The 17,146-nt window shown below is 41.5% G+C and overlaps 1 protein-coding gene across 1 annotated transcript in view; it reads right to left on the bottom strand.

Annotated features, from left to right (window-relative positions):
- Positions 1 to 1,350: 1,350 nt before the first annotated feature.
- The window catches only part of tyw1 (tRNA-yW synthesizing protein 1 homolog (S. cerevisiae)), a 29,547-nt gene continuing 13,751 nt past the window's right edge, over positions 1,351 to 17,146 (bottom strand). Inside the window, exons 9-16 of the mRNA XM_087796009.1 lie at positions 16,420 to 16,472; positions 16,230 to 16,348; positions 15,847 to 15,956; positions 14,807 to 14,984; positions 13,347 to 13,482; positions 11,779 to 11,889; positions 4,851 to 5,018; positions 1,351 to 1,581 (exon numbers count right to left, since the gene is read on the bottom strand). Coding sequence (XP_087652135.1) covers positions 1,360 to 1,581; positions 4,851 to 5,018; positions 11,779 to 11,889; positions 13,347 to 13,482; positions 14,807 to 14,984; positions 15,847 to 15,956; positions 16,230 to 16,348; positions 16,420 to 16,472 — 1,097 coding nt within the window. The 3' untranslated portion in view covers positions 1,351 to 1,359. The remainder of the gene's footprint in view (positions 1,582 to 4,850; positions 5,019 to 11,778; positions 11,890 to 13,346; positions 13,483 to 14,806; positions 14,985 to 15,846; positions 15,957 to 16,229; positions 16,349 to 16,419; positions 16,473 to 17,146) is intronic.

The raw sequence follows: 17,146 nt of genomic DNA, 5'->3' as shown, positions 1-17,146 counted from the left end.
TCACGTCTCTCACGTGTGCAGCAGCTGTCATGGAACATGATGGAACATCCTTCAAATGAGGCGAGAAGTCGATCACAGTGAACACGCTCAGTAAATATAGATGAGCGAGCGTTTCATCAAACCACTCACCAGAGCAGATACAGTCGTCCAGGAGAGACTCGGAGCAGAACCAGCGACTGGTGTGACGTCAGAACACTGGAGTGAACTTAACGCTCGTGATCATCAGCAGCTTCACATGCAGGCCACGCCTCCTCAGATGATCGCACAACTGACTTGTGTAGAATAAACACACCTGGTTTAAGGACACAAACTCAACACTGACAAACACACAAACACTACAACTATTTAAAAGTTGTTGTCTATTGTCCAGATTGATTAAAAAAAACCACTATTATTTTAATGTCATTAATAATAAAATATAATTTGATTGTCTTGTCTTTGTATCAATGTGTGTGTGTTGTGTAGCAGTGTGTGTCTATATGTAAGTGTGTTTGAAGTGTTTATGTTGGCTAGACAATGTGTGTGTGTGCACCAGTGATTGTGTAAATGCTTATCAATGTATGTGTGTGTTTGTGTGACAATTTATTTGTGTGTGACTTGTACCATGTGTATGTTCCCTTAAATGTGTGTGTGAGAACGACCGTGACTGGTTTAAGTGTGTATTTTGGCATGACCATTTAGTTCTTTCTGTGTGTGCGTGTGTGTGTCTTGTGCCATGTATTTTGATTGCGTTTCATTTGAATTTTTGTGTAACAATGTGAGCATTTGTGTGTCTATTGTGTGCAAGGTTGATTGTGTGCAGCCATGGTTATATTTGTGTCATTTTGTGTGACTGTGTGTGTGCTCGACATTCTCAGAGTTTGTCCATGTTTTCATCTGCTGCTCTTCTGTGGCCCCTGAGTGCTGCAGTCAGGAACGTCAGCCGGATTGAAAATGTCAAACTCCCACCTTGTTGTACGAAAGGAAAGAGTGTGTGTGCGCGTTAGCATTTGTGTGCGTGCGTGTGTGTGTGTGCTAGCATTTTTGAATGTGTGTGACATGAACAAAGACAGACTGACTTTAAAAAAAGGCTCATTTATTCGCCACCGTCGCACTTGTGACAAAATCAAAAATCTCATTAGTGACAACACATCTTTGCAGTTGATCAATCAAACTGTCTTGAGTGGAGCAGAACCGAGACAGAACCAACCAGTAGAACCTCAACAAGAAGATCAAAACTCAACAAGAAACTACTGCAACATTTAAAAAACAAGTAAAAAATACAGAAACCTTTAATTTTTGGTGCTAAACTTGCTGACCAATCAGAAACATTTATCCAAGATAGGCTTGGTACCGGCTCCTGGGTTCTGAGGTGGAGGGTCAGCACCCGGACACGTCTTTGGTTTTGTTGCGTCTCTGGAAGCGGGTTTCGGACGGGTCGAAGCCTTGCTCGTGGGCTCCGAACATAGCCCAGCTGGGCGTCTTTGCCATGTAGTCGAGCGCTGAGAAACTCTGATCGCCTCCGCTCTCCTCGTGGGTCCGGACCAGCTCCTGGAACCGGTCGTAGTCGATCCAGGTCCACCAGTCGCCGTCCACCTTGAACTGGACACACAAGACGTCATTCATTTAGAACAGAAGCCAGAGCAAGAAAAACACGAACACAAGAGCAGCAGTGTGTTTCTCGTGAGTTATTCTACCACAGCAGGGGGCGCCGTCCACATCACCCCCCTCTATTATCGTGCTTATTGTTAGGCAAGTGAGCTCAGGCTTCCCAGCATGCACCTCTGCTCCACACCATTTCTCCTGCTGGTTGATGATGCTAAACGAGGCGAAAAAGTGGAAGCGCTGACTTCTGACTTGAACTTCGACGACGTCCGTCTCAGCAGGAATCGGGGTCGTCCGTCTAAATTGGCTGGGGGTGACCTTAGGTGACCCCTGGTGAGAGCAGAGAGGGTTTCCAGGCGAGAGTTAGAAGCACGTGGCAGCAGGTCATCGCTGAGGGACGTCTGAGCCGTTCACTTGTTGGAATCCCAAATTTAAACTCTTTTGAGACACTGCTGAACTCTTGGGCTTCACGGGGTGCACCTGATTAAAGGCATAGTAAGCAGTATTACTATGCAGGGTTCCCGACTATGGATACATGCAGAGTAATACTTAACTTTGAGCCTCACGGAGTAATAGGACAGCCCATAGCGTAAAGATATGAGGTGTTCTTTACCATTATACAACAGAGCTTCGCCGAGTGATACGAAGCATCATCGCTGAGTAATACGATGCACTTGGATTAATAAGATGCATTTTCATTAAGTGATACTATGCATCATTGCTGAGTGATCTGATGCATCCTCACTGAGTGATACGATGCATCTTCGCAGAGTGATCCGATGCATCCTCGCAGAGTGATACAATGCATCTTTGCGGAGTGATACGATGCATTCTTGCAGATTGATACGATGCATCCTTGCAGAGTGATCGATGCATCCTCGTGGAGTGATACGATGCATCATCGTGGAGTGATACGATGCATCATCGTGGAGTGATAAGATGCATCCTTGTGGAGTGATACGATGCATCATCGTGGAGTGATACGATGCATCCTTGCAGAGTGATCGATGCATCCTCGTGGAGTGATACGATGCATCATCGTGGAGTGATAAGATGCATCCTTGTGGAGTGATACGATGCATCATCGTGGAGTGATACGATGCATCATCGTGGAGTGATACGATGCATCCTCGTGGAGTGATACGATGCATCCTCGTGGAGTGATACGATGCATCATCGTGGAGTGATACGATGCATCATCGTGGAGTGATACGATGCATCATCGTGGAGTGATACGATGCATCATCGTGGAGTGATACGATGCATCATCGTGGAGTGATACGATGCATCATCGTGGAGTGATACGATGCATCATCGTGGAGTGATACGATGCATCATCGTGGAGTGATACGATGCATCCTTGTGGAGTGATACGATGCATCATCGTGGAGTGATACGATGCATCATCGTGGAGTGATACGATGCATCATCGTGGAGTGATACGATGCATCATCGTGGAGTGATACGATGCATCATCGTGGAGTGATACGATGCATCATCGTGGAGTGATACGATGCATCATCGTGGAGTGATACGATGCATCATCGTGGAGTGATACGATGCATCATCGTGGAGTGATACGATGCATCATCGTGGAGTGATACGATGCATCATCGTGGAGTGATACGATGCATCATCGTGGAGTGATACGATGCATCATCGTGGAGTGATACGATGCATCATCGTGGAGTGATACGATGCATCCTCGTGGAGTGATACGATGCATCATCGTGGAGTGATACGATGCATCATCGTGGAGTGATACGATGCATCATCGTGGAGTGATACGATGCATCATCGTGGAGTGATACGATGCATCCTCGTGGAGTGATACGATGCATCATCGTGGAGTGATACGATGCATCATCGTGGAGTGATACGATGCATCATCGTGGAGTGATACGATGCATCATCGTGGAGTGATACGATGCATCATCGTGGAGTGATACGATGCATCATCGTGGAGTGATACGATGCATCATCGTGGAGTGATACGATGCATCATCGTGGAGTGATACGATGCATCATCGCGGAGTGATACAATGCATCCTTGCGGAGTTATACAACGGAGCCTTCGAGTATTACGACGGAGCCTGTGCAGAAATATCACAGAGCTTTGCTGAGAAATACTACACATGATAAAGTTAATTTACAGAAAACCTGTAAGAAGTTGATCATGAGAAATGTTGAATCTTGGGTTATTTGACTCAATGTATTGAACTTCTGGACACCATCACAGCACTTCAACATCGCCACCAGTGCAGCCAGAAGAGACATGTTTTCATCTCCATGCGAACAGATTTTCCTGCTCTTGGCCTTTTGCGTAACCACTTAGACGCCTTAAATCATTTTCACCTCCTCGCCTACAGCTGTCGCCGCTTCTTAATATACTCGCTCTCCGTCTCCTTCCACTTCCTGCTCGCACTCACGCAGGCTTCTGCGGCCAAGATCATCCATCGGAGCGTAAGAAGCCGGAGTTGATCGAAACAAACGCACCTTTCCTCACTCCGCTACAGAGGCTCTTTTTTTAGTGCAAAGAAAATGAAGCTGCTACACAATTACAGTCGCTTTTGAGAATCATTACTCAGGAGCCTATCAACTCTCTTTGGTAATGAGAAGCTTAAGAAAGCTGCTCGTAAACATCCTGAAGAGGACGATCCAGGACTCGCACTCACAGTCTCACTGTGAATGTTCACCAACTATCGAAGAAAAGTGTGTGTTCGTGTGTGTGTGTGAAAGAGAGCTTCACTGTCCTCTGATCTCTGATGGGTTAGAGGAGGCCACCATTTGATCTTAAAAAGACGCGCGTGTGCATGTGTGTGAGTGTGACTTCTTTCTGCGACACCCGACCATCATTAACTACTCTTGTGATCACCACATTTTCATGAATTTCCCTCTCGTCCTTTCATCTTGGCGCTTTTTTTCTTCCCGCTCTCCTCCCCTCTTCCCGACTTCTGTCGAAGGATGGAGCGGGGATGACGGTCGGGGCAGACTCAATCTGATAAACATTTATGTTTCGTTTCAAAAAGTCTGACAAAAGTATTTTTAATTGCGTAACTTTCTGACAAGTCAGTTGAAGAAATACATTCAATGATTCTTTTTTTTTAAAAGGTTGAACCAAGTGTTTTGTTGTTCAGGTTAAAATGATGATTTTGAATTATTGATACTTTTATTGGTGAAAATAAGCTTATAGGATCCACAACTGTGTAGGGTTATAAAAGTAAAGTTGTTGAAAATGTGTGCGAGTGGGCCATGGAGGGTCCTACCTTGGTGTGCGCGAGGAGCAGACAGTTGGAGTGCTCGTGCTCGCAGGCGATCTCGTACTGAGGCAGCATGTCGGCCAGCTGCTGGACGAAGGCGACCACTTCCTGGTGCCAGGGCACGTTGGCCATGGTGAGGCTGCTGGCCGAGCTCTCCCCGCAGTATGTCACCCCCTGAACACAACACAGATACGAGCATTCATTCAGTGTTCTGCAGATGTCGCATGATCGTGTAGCTTTACAATCATGATTCAGAACAACGGCAGTGAGAATGTACACAGAAATACAGTGCAAAAAATAAAATAAAAACATTGAAGTATTATGGACTTAACCTACACATTTAATCCTTCAAACTCCTCTTTTTCCAAGGAGAAAAATATGTTAAATAATATAATAAAAAAATTATAATATAAACTGTCCCGTAATGAAACTATGCACCTGCACTTGCATTAAAACTAAAGCTGTGTCTCAAATCGCATACTACTCTTAGTATACTAGAAGTTAGTATGCATCAGTTTAGTGTACGTACTAACTAGTACGCAAATTCTCCACAGATAGTATGTCTCAAATCAAACACTGTCGCTACACACTAACCGGAAATCACATGAGCGCTTCTTCTTCTACTTCTATTTAACGATGTTTCAACCAGCTGTTTGAACACTATCGCCGACACCTGCTGGCAGCACGTATTGCAGCTTTGGAAAAAGACATGAAGAAAAAATATGAGAATCGAAATATTTGCGAGATATTTAAGCTGGTATCAGCAGCGAAGATGTGTTTATCCTCCTACTGCTGCTGAAAATAAACCTGTAAGTATATGAATATATATGCATTTATATATGACGTAACTTCCGTTTAAAACGTCATTAAGATGGCGGCCGTTTAGGGTGGTTAGTGTCCATCGAACCATGGGCGTGTTAGTACGCCAATTTAGTGTGCATGGCGCACTAAATTTCGCATACTAAGAATTGAGACGCACATACGCACTAAAAATACTAACTTTGAGTACGCTAGTATGCGATTTGAGACACAGCATAAGTCTTCAGTACAAGGACTCCTGATACATCAGTGCATTTTAAACAAAAAGGTCTTAAAGCAGGAAACCAAGAATGTCATGTATGATATAAACAAGCATGATGAGGGGAAAGGGGAGAAATCCAAAACACACATCTGCAGTGCTGAGTTCTCTGAGAGGGACTAAGGAAAAGAGTAAGCAATGATGGAAAACAAGTCTTACATGGAGTAAGAAGACTAGTTTTTTTGAATTTCTTCACCTGCATTTCTTCTTTACTTTTGCATTATCATTTAAAAAAACAATCATCTGCGTCCTGCAGCGAGATATTCTTCATTTCTACAGGTAAGAATCTGTGTTGCAAGCGCTCAGAAGCTGACGAGTGCAAAAGAGTGTCAGGAGAGTAATTAAGATTTCAGGAGTGATTAGAGCAGCCATTCATCAAACGTGGGCAGCGGCTTTTTTGGGTCGTTCGTGTTCTGCTGCGCGTCGACATCACAGAAAGTGTGTATTCAAACACGTGTAAGTCAGCGGTGGCAGCGAGGAATAAGATGGATGGAGTTTCTTTCACTGAGAAATTGCAGAATTCAGCAAGAAGACGTACGTTTGTTGATTGTTACATGTGGAGAACCAGGACACAAACAAGAGAAAAAGCACAGAGTCAGAGAATATTTGCTCCATTTCACATCCAAACAGTTGACAATTGAATCAACGAAACAACTTCCATGATTCAAGAATTGTGTTTTCTAATGACCGAAAGTGTCTTGTGCAGCAGAATCCTTACCAAAAGACCTCTACAGGCGTTAGCGTAGAAAACCTTAAAACAACATTGAGGTTTTCAGATGATTTCAGTGATTTAATTTGGTCTTTATAATTATATTTGTAGGTTTTATAAATTTTTGAATAACCCAGCCACGTCATGTAAAATTGAATGAATGATCCTTCAAAATGTTCCACAATACAGATTAAACTATTAAACACCGTCGTAAAAGAAGATTTTTTTCCTCCGTAATTTATCAACATTTCCTGGAAACTTTTCAAAAATACCTTCAGAACTACATTGTTAGTTCCGCGACAACTTAATAAATGTAGACCAAAGCATAACCTCCTTGGAAGCGGTAATGACCCTCATTACACTTGAGTTAGTCACATGACTGTGTCCATAGCGCACGTCAACAAATGTTCATAACGCAAATATGTTTTAACTGAAACAAAGGAGAAGAAGTCGTCTGGAACTGTGCAAAAGGACGACCAAAAGAAGCCAATGGGAAGTATCGAACCTCACATCCAGATCCTCAGACAGATATGTTGACGGGAATCATTCATCCGGGTCTGTTTGTGAGATGAGAAATGATCGTCTCCTTCACGCATTGATCAATTTCCTGTTAGAGCTGCAGACGATGGCAGAAAGGCGGCCCTGATGAATAACGCCGCCGCTCGCATGGCGGCTGCTGACAATGTTTGGTGCCGCACAGGATGATGGAATCGTTAGTGGGTCAATAACTGACTTCATGCGAGAGGCGGTGAATTAAATACATATACTCCATTTATCACCTTTCTCCTCAAACTCCACTTGTTCAAATTCATCATAAATAACAAGACTGGAGTGAACAAGAGGAGAATTCTAACTCAGTCGAAACAGAAGGGGGCTGGAGTTCCAGGATTGGATGTGCTCCATTTTAGATGTTTAATATTCTCATCACTTTCTCCTCACTAAAACATAATCTTATACTTTTGGCTCGAAGAAAAACGTAAAATCCAATTCCTGCAATAAACGACGAACTCAGATGGACACAGAAAAATCCACTTAAGAGCCGAGGAGGGAATAGATGTGTGAAAACGGCAGCGTCCACAGAAGTGTGACACTCCGGGGACGTGCACTCAGACCACACCTGAGCCTCCGACTGACTATTCTGATCCTCTCAGCTGGGGGCACAGAAGCGCCGAAGGTTAAATATTTACAGGACGTTCAGAGCACTGCTCTTTGAAGAGAAACGTTCCTGGTACCGGAACATCAAGTGGTTATGAGGAGACAATCTTCTGGTGCGTTCTAACAAACATGTCCACCCATTTATCTCTTGGTTGAATACAGATGAGGTTTAATGTGAAGTCAAATATACTGACACACAGTATGAAAGTGACTTGGTTAAAAGGCAACTAATGTGTTGATTTAAGTGTCTCTTAAATAGATATTGGACCTCTATTGTATCATCAGTATGTGTCTGTTTGTACAAAACTCTCTTTTCATTTAAATATTTACTTTAGAAAATGTGATTAAGCCCCAAATAATTTAACCCAACCCCACCCATTAAGCTGTGATTGGTCAAACATCAAGGTTTTTCACCGTGCATCTCCACCTACAGGGACTCATTGTATAAACAAAGCGGGCCTCAAGTACAGCTGGCTGGAGGAGTCATTATTAAGTCATAACTCCACTCTCGTAACCTCTCGTTCGCCCACATTTCTGACGATGGAGAACTTTATAAAGTAATAAGTTCAAAACTTGGTCATGATGAGGGACTTACTGCATCTTAGGGAGGAAGACTTTAACATTTTAAACATGCGAGAGAGTAAGGAGAGTCGTTTTTATTTTTAATTTATTTGCCCTTTAACAACAGGGACAGAAAAAGACCAAGATGGGAAAGAGAATTGGTAAACCATGTAAACCATGTAAATCATAAGTAGTGTAGCTAAACTAGAATGTCTAAAGATGACTTGGTAAATTAGTTAGTCCATGAGGTCTAAAACATATTTGGTTAACGATGAGTTCAAGAAAAAAATAATACCTGAAGAATATTTTTAACTATTAGACCTGAAGTCTTTGTAAACTATTAGACCTGAAGGCTTTGTAAACAATTAGACCTGAAGGCTTTGTAAACTATTAGACCTGAAGGCTTTGTAAACTATTAGACCTGAAGGCCTTGTAAACTATTAGACCTGAAGGCTTTGTAAACTATTCGACCTGAAGGCTTTGTAAAAAATTAGACCTGAAGGCTTTGTAAACAATTAGACCTGAAGGCTTTGTAAACTATTAGACCTGGAGGCTTTGTAAACTATTAGACCTGAAGGCTTTGTAAACTATTAGACCTGAAGGCTTTGTAAACAATTAGACCTGAAGGCTTTGTAAACTATTAGACCTGAAGGCTTTGTAAACTATTAGACCTGAAGGCTTTGAAAACTATTAGACCTGAAGGCTTTGTAAACTATTAGACCTGAAGGCTTTGTAAACTATTAGACCTGAAGGCTTTGTAAACTATTAGACCTGAAGGCTTTGTAAACTATTAGACCTGAAGGCTTTGTAAACTATTAGACCTGAAGGCTTTGTAAACAATTAGACCTGAAGGCTTTGTAAACTATTAGACCTGAAGGCTTTGTAAACTATTAGACCTGAAGGCTTTGTAAACTACAGTATAAGACCTGAAGGCTTTGTAAACAATTAGACCTGAAGGCTTTGTAAACTATTAGACCTGAAGTCTTTGTAAACAATTAGACCTGAAGGCTTTGTAAACAATTAGACCTGAAGGCTTTGTAAACTATTTGACCTGAAGGCTTTGTAAACAATTAGACCTGAAGGCTTGTAAACTATTAAACCTGAAGTCTTTGTAAACAATTAGACCTGAAGGCTTTGTAAACTATTAGACCTGAAGGCTTTGTAAACTATTAAACCTGAAGTCTTTGTAAACTATTAGACCTGAAGGCTTTGTAAACTATTAGACCTGAAGGCTTTGTAAACTATTAGACCTGAAGGCTTTGTAAACAATTAGACCTGAAGGCTTTGTAAACTATTAAACCTGAAGTCTTTGTAAACTATTTGACCTGAAGGCTTTGTAAACAATTAGACCTGAAGGCTTTGTAAACTATTAGACCTGAAGGCTTTGTAAACTATTAAACCTGAAGTCTTTGTAAACTATTATACCTGAAGGCTTTGTAAACTATTAGACCTGAAGGCTTTGTAAACTATTTGACCTGAAGGCTTTGTAAACAATTAGACCTGAAGGCTTTGTAAACTATTAAACCTGAAGTCTTTGTAAACTATTAGACCTGAAGGCTTTGTAAACTATTAGACCTGAAGGCTTTGTAAACTATTAGACCTGAAGGCTTTGTAAACTATTAGACCTGAAGGCTTTGTAAACTATTAGACCTGAAGGCTTTGTAAACTATTAAACCTGAAGTCTTTGTAAACTATTAGACCTGAAGGCTTTGTAAACTATTTGACCTGAAGGCTTTGTAAACAATTAAACCTGAAGTCTTTGTAAACAATTAGACCTGAAGGCTTTGTAAACTATTAGACCTGAAGGCTTTGTAAACTATTAAACCTGAAGTCTTTGTAAACTATTAGACCTGAAGGCTTTGTAAACTATTAGACCTGAAGGCTTTGTAAACTATTAGACCTGAAGGCTTTGTAAACTATTAGACCTGAAGGCTTTGTAAACTATTAAACCTGAAGTCTTTGTAAACTATTTGACCTGAAGGCTTTGTAAACAATTAGACCTGAAGGCTTTGTAAACTATTAGACCTGAAGGCTTTGTAAACTATTAAACCTGAAGTCTTTGTAAACTATTATACCTGAAGGCTTTGTAAACTATTAGACCTGAAGGCTTTGTAAACTATTTGACCTGAAGGCTTTGTAAACAATTAGACCTGAAGGCTTTGTAAACTATTAGACCTGAAGGCCTTGTATCTTTGTATCTGCATTTGCATCTTATATATGAGCATCAACTCTCTTTAGAATCGTTTCTGGACTTCGAGTCTAGAAGTTGAGCCAGTGCCGCTCCAACATCGGTCGGTTCGCCGGCTAATTTGAGAGTTGGCGACACAAGGCAGCAGCTCGCTCCATCACTCTGTCAGCAGGCCGTCTTCGAAACACCAATTACGGAGCTCATGACGCTGCGACCCAGAGCTGGTCCGGAGCTGAGCAGCCTGCAGGCTTCATCTGTTCAGTGGGGTTTATGTTGCTCATGGGCAGGAGGACGGACAGATTCGAGAGAGAGAGAGAGAGAGAGAGCGAGAGAGAGGAACAGTAAAACCATGAGGTAAGTGGTCATAATGTAATGGTTGGTTGTTGTTCGTAACAAGCTCAATTCTGATCTCTACTCTCCCATTCATCCGTTCTCGCCAGTACGAGAATTAAACTCTGGCTGGAGGACACATTATTATAACTTCAGTTGGACCAGAATTGAGCTCAATAATAGTGAAGATTATTACGAGAGAAGATCCGTCATGGTGTCCCCGATGGGTTTGGATTTCAGTTCAATTAAAGAATTCCACTCATGACGTCTACATGGTCTTGTCACGTTTAGCTGCAGCAAGGATGAACTTAATCTACGAAGAACTTCAACTATTTATGGACTAATGTTTATGATTGATTAATTGAGACCAACAGTTTGCCAAAACAGACCAGATTCACCACACAAATCAAGAGTAACTCAGGGATTCTTAGTATGGTAACCTCTGAACCATCACTGGGATTTAAGAGAATTAAACGGTTTATAAAAGACAAACATTTATAATATGCATATAAATTAATAGAAGGAATTTTTCTGCAAGCATTTATTCAGTTATTCAAGCAGCTTAAAACACCTCGTCACTCAACAAGTGAATAATAAAAGTCCAGGAGTGAAAGTTTATGTAAATTTGTCACATAGTTGAAATTCATCATCTCAGTTTGATTAGTCATGTCTTATGTTGTTGTCGAAAAGTCCAGTTGACTTCATGTGTTTTTCACCACTTATCACAGTCAAAAACCTGATATTGGAAATTAAATATTTAATATCTAAAGGGAATAAAGGGAAACTGAAACTTTCTCCAGGCAAAGTTCTACAGCTATTAATCAAAATAAAATGAAAACTATAATAAAAGGGTTGGACACATTTGTGGTTGGATATATTAGACTTCAACTAAAAAACAAAGACCAGAACTCACCTTGACTTCGATGAAGTCTGGTTGTCCCAGGGCAATGAGCTCAGAGTAGGCCAGCATTTCCTCCACGTTCCAGGACTTGACCAGGGTCAGTCTGTAGACGGTCCTCTGTCTCTGCGGTGGACAGATCGATCAAAATTAGCTAGAAATACTTTTCACCATATTTAGGTGAACGTATAGAATTGTTTTCTTCTTCTTTTGATCACCCCCCCCCCCCCCCCCGCCTTCCCAACATATTTGTTATGCACTGGGAAAAGACCTTCAGTTTGACAAGTGCAACTACTGAGGACACAGAGCCACAGACTGGAGAGACCCTGAACAGAGGAGACGTCATGCTCTGATTTCAGTTAAATCAGAGGAACGGGATCAGCGGCACCTGAAAGTGGAGCGGCTCACAGAGCAGTGGAGTGGAACAGCAGGAGTCTGATGCCGATACGCTAAAGCGGCAGACAGGATAATCCTCGGTGTGAAGAATATAGCAGGGACAGGTATAGAGAACAGAGGGGAGCGGGAGAAGATGAAACTAGCTGATGAGGTCATTTTCTTTCCGGTTCTCATTGACCGGGTGGTTTTTCTGGAGCACCTGCTCCTTTGGACGGCAGCACAGAAGTGTATAATTGGCCTGACAGAGCAGGGAGGCCATTCCAGGTGTCTTCATCCTGAATTCTGGCCACAAATCCATCATCCCTGGAAAAGCTGGCAGGGAGGCATTTGGAGGAGACCGACCACAAAGGAGGATTAGCCCGTTGATGGAGTGAGGGGAGACGACGAAGGAGGACGGGAACAGCAGGTGTATTTGAGGATAAATAAACTGACACAGTCGGTCGAAGTAAAGAGGGGTTTGCTTCCACAGACACCTTATTTAGGGTTCACTGAAGAAACACACAGAAGTGCCAAGGACAACCAGAAACGTGTATTTATCCAGGTCAGGTTCGAACACCTCACCAGGTAACGTCAACATGCGTTAATAAAGAATTGGTGCCATTTTAACAGAGAAATAAAAATAGTGGGTCACTTGACTCTGTTCTTAATAAACTAAATTTCTCCTTTGGATTATCTTTTCTTATTGGAATCATCGTGTTGACTAAGAAAAAAGTCAGGGGGCAGCCAAGCAGCATCTAAGCAGGGGGGTAGAATCTACATGTTTGGCAGCTTGAAAATGAAAATGTTGAAGTTAAAACCATTTTGAGGGTGAAAATATGCATTCAATTACCTGGTTATCAAGAATTTTTCCAGTGTCGGAATTTTATAGAGGATTATATAAATTGGTCATGTTAGCGATAGAACACAAATTGACCAGGTTCGGAACAAAGCACCAGATGCGGTTTGAGTGAGAGCCAGAAGGTCAAAGGTCAAGTCACTCAAATCATTTTTTTCATTCCACCATCAAAGTCCCGTTAGTGATCAAACAGATACATGAGCTACAATCTTTGCTCTTCAGCCAAAGCACAACTTTCATGAATAAATATTCAGATCAAGTCTCTCTAGCGAGTGGCTTGAGAAGAGAAGAAAAAAGGCAAACATGAAAGAACATTAAACCTTTCAAGACCAATCACGATTGGACAGCTCACCTTCTCTCCCAGGGCTCTCAGGCTGTCCAGGAAACGTGGCCAGAAATCTTTAAAAAGTGGACGGTCGATTTTCTTCAGACTGTCTTTGGTGCTGGCGTCCACGCTCACATAGAGCTGAGTGACTGGAACCAAAGTCCTGCAAGTAAAATACGTTTACAACGGACACATCATGAATAAATATTCAAGTAATACCACAGCAGCTACAAACACGTGAACATTGACTTGTTAACCAGTGAATAATAAAAATCCAGGCGTGAATTCTTTTTACGTCAAATTCATCAGTTGGGTTCATATCTGAGTTCTTATCACGTTTCTTAGATAAAATACAGCTTAATTTCTGTCTCATTGTATGCATACTTATTGCAGATTTAGAAAATGTAACGTATATTAAAAGGACAAACACACTTTCAATTGTATTTTAGCAAGAATATGTCATTCCTTACCCACAAAATTTGAATCCATGGCATCTGTTAAATACTTTAACAGTGTCGATATAACTCAACTATAAACTGTTTAATATGTTATAAATTTTAAAACTCGCCTTGTGATCTACAGGCTATGTACAGTAAAACTTGTTTTGCAGAATCTAAAGAATGATCTCCGCTTAGTAAAACCTTCCTCTATCTCCATCTAAATATAATATATCTCTATACTTAGGAAAATGATGTCACAACACGATCTGGAGATTATAATCCATGCGACAAATAAGGATCTGTCTCGCCTGCAGTTAATAAAAAACTGCAGGGAGAATTCTGACCTGCTCAAGTAGAAGAACTCACATTTCCCTGATCCTTAAAACTCTTCACTGACTGCCAGTTTCTTTCAGGATCGATTTTAAAATTCTGGTTCTTACATTCAGATCTATTCATGGTCAGGCTCCTCCTTACATCAGTGATCTGATCCAGCCTTACACCCCAGCTCGGGCTCTGAGGTCTGTGGACCATAATCTACTGATGGTTCCTAAACACGCTTCAGGACCAGAGGAGAGAAATCCTTGCAGGCTGTTGCTCCTAAGCTTTGGAACGATCTTCCTCTCTCTCTGTGTTTGATGATCTACTGACTCCTTCAAAAAGCATCTTAAGACTTATATATTTGTTCAGGCTTTTTCCTAATTTTCTTGGAGCTTCTGTGTTTTTCTCCATGTTATTTTGGCCTTTTTAAAGCAAAGCGTATGTATTGATTTTGATTGTTAAAGCTCTTTTCTGACCCTGGTATGAGAAATGTGCTTCATAAATTATTACTTACTCTTAGATATTTTTAACTTCAAGAAGAAAAGAAGTTACAAACCGCTACGACAACTACTACATGAGTTACCGTGATACATTTAATAACTGTATCAATGATATACAGGATGAACGCCATCAAATAATCGAACCTGAACATATGCATAGTCTTTCGTCACCCGAGTAAAGCTGCAGAAGTGAGCAGACTCAGAAACCAGAGTATTTGTTTTTTTCTACCTGATCTCCTCTGGAAACTGAGCGTTGGTGACCAGGAAGCTGGAGATGTGTTGAGAGTGCAGCAGACGGAGGAAGGTGTTGATCTCAGGATACATGATGGGCTCTCCCACGAGGGAGAGAGCGCAGTGTTTGGCGGTCAAACCCTCCTCGAACCTCTCTGGCTTCACTCCAGGGACGCCTGCAGGAGACTCACAGCGCTCAAACAAAAAGGCTATCACGAGTCTCTGTCAGAGATTATCAAAGAAAAAGCCACTCTTTTCTTAAATGTCAGCTCTCAACAACTAATTAATGAAACATAATGTAGAATTTTGAAAGTGACAGCGCCACCTACTGAGCTTTAACACTATCATAAAACCTCATCAATTCACCCAATATACATGAAAAACATGGCAACAAATCAGATCCATCTCTGAATCGAGCTACTTCTAGTAGAGCAAGAAGTGTAATCTTCAGAGAATATAAATCGTACTTATGCTGTTAAAATGATGGAAATGATTTTCTCAGACACGTCACGCTCGAGCACAGAAACCGCCTCCCCAAGAGGGTATCTGTGCGCAGCAAGTGCTCATTAAAAGGATATATATCTATGAAAGTATTCAGCATAAAATATTCTATTAAATTTTCATCTTTTTTTCTCACTTCGGCTTTAAGTGTGTGTTTCAGTGTATCGCGGAGGACAAGCTGTTCTTTTTAATTAATAGATCCTCAAAATAGGACAGATTTCAAATTGAAAACCAGAGACTCATCAGGAAGTTAATTTAAAATACGAGTGTTTGAGGAGGTTGAAGTAAAATAGCGCTCGGACAGAAGCGTTACACGAGCAGAGTCCGTTTAAATTGTTCTAGTTTGCCGAGTGGAAAGAATCGCAGAAGGAAATGTTTAATTCACGCGTGGACTCCAGAGGAAATTCAGAACAGTGTGTTCCGATCTGAAGGGGAGCACATGAGATTGTTAAGCTAGCAAAGAATCATGGAACTTAAAGATCAGATATAAAAATCACTCGGAGCGGGAAAACTGAGAAAGCATTTTTATCCTGTCACCTTTGAACTGACGAATCATGTTCTGATGTTTCTCCAGACTTTCCTGCAAGATCTTCTCGGCAGGATCCATCTTCCAGCGCCACTCGGTGCCGACTGGGTTGGTGTGATGTCTGGCCGGGAGAGAGGAGAAGAGATGATCACCACTGGCTATTATCAAAGGTTTAGTGATGGGTTCAAGTATCACGACACAGTGCCTTCCTCTTGATAGGCCACAAGATGGCACTCTCTGATTTATACAAGTAGGATCTGATCAACTCGTTCAATGAAAGTTGGCATCGTTTCCAAACTTAAAGTCACATCTAGTGGCCTTTCATCACTAGAAAAGTGCTTCATCGACTCATCACCAGTCGTGTCTATGCGAGGGAGAGGACCATCGGACTCACCTCCAGCAGAAGACACACTTGTTTGCACAGGCGAGGCTCGGGGTCGTCTCCATGCAGCGGTGGGACTCGATCCCGTAGAAGGTGTGTTTGTAACATCCTCCTCTGCCTCGCAGCATCGACTGCAACACACTCAACGATTAGCTCATTCCTGCAACAACCTACCACGTCGAGTAGAAAAAGGGAAACAAACCTTCGTCCACCTGCAGAGTTTCACTCCAGAGTGACTTCCAATCAGTTTGTATCCTAAAGAGAATTCAATGATTAAATAAAAGAACCAAAAAAAAGGGTTAAATATTGAAATATAACGACTTAAATTGAAGATAAGATTAGAAGAAAAAAAAAGACTGAACCCATACAAGTACTAAAACACAAGCCAGGAAAATATATAGTGCCTATAAAATACTACAACTTTTCAAATTATGGAAGTTCTCCCCATAGTTTCAGTAGTTTTTGACTTGATTTCCTGTGATTTTCCAGCGACTTTCATCAACAACACAAAATGAAAAAGAAAAAGAATAGTCAAAGAATAAGCAGGGTTCTTTTCAGGCAGTTATTTGTAGCAGAACCACAGAAGTCTGGAAGATGTCATCGCAGCTTCAGCATAAACACAGTGTCTCCTGTTTCACAGCAAACACACGTTAAACATCCCAAAAAAGTGTGACCGATGACGAGGAGGACTTCCGGCTACTTCAGAGTTTTGTTGATGATGCACTTCGGACAAGCTCGTTCTACTTAAAACAAGATTATGGCCGCACATCATAGGAACCTCTCGGTGTCTGAGAGGAGCCCAGAATGAATTGAGAACAAACAGGATATCAACCCATTTCTATTTGATCTGTTTAAAGGTCCACAATATTTCTTTGCACCATCCACTAGTTTGATATCAGAAGTATTTTTTAATAAATGAGCCAAAACCC

The sequence above is a fragment of the Callionymus lyra genome, chromosome 7 (genome assembly GCF_982586985.1).
Source record: "Callionymus lyra chromosome 7, fCalLyr1.hap1.1, whole genome shotgun sequence".
NCBI lineage: Eukaryota > Metazoa > Chordata > Actinopteri > Syngnathiformes > Callionymidae > Callionymus > Callionymus lyra.
Note: the sequence above shows the minus strand (reverse complement) of the source record. Positions and strands in the feature narration are given on the sequence as shown.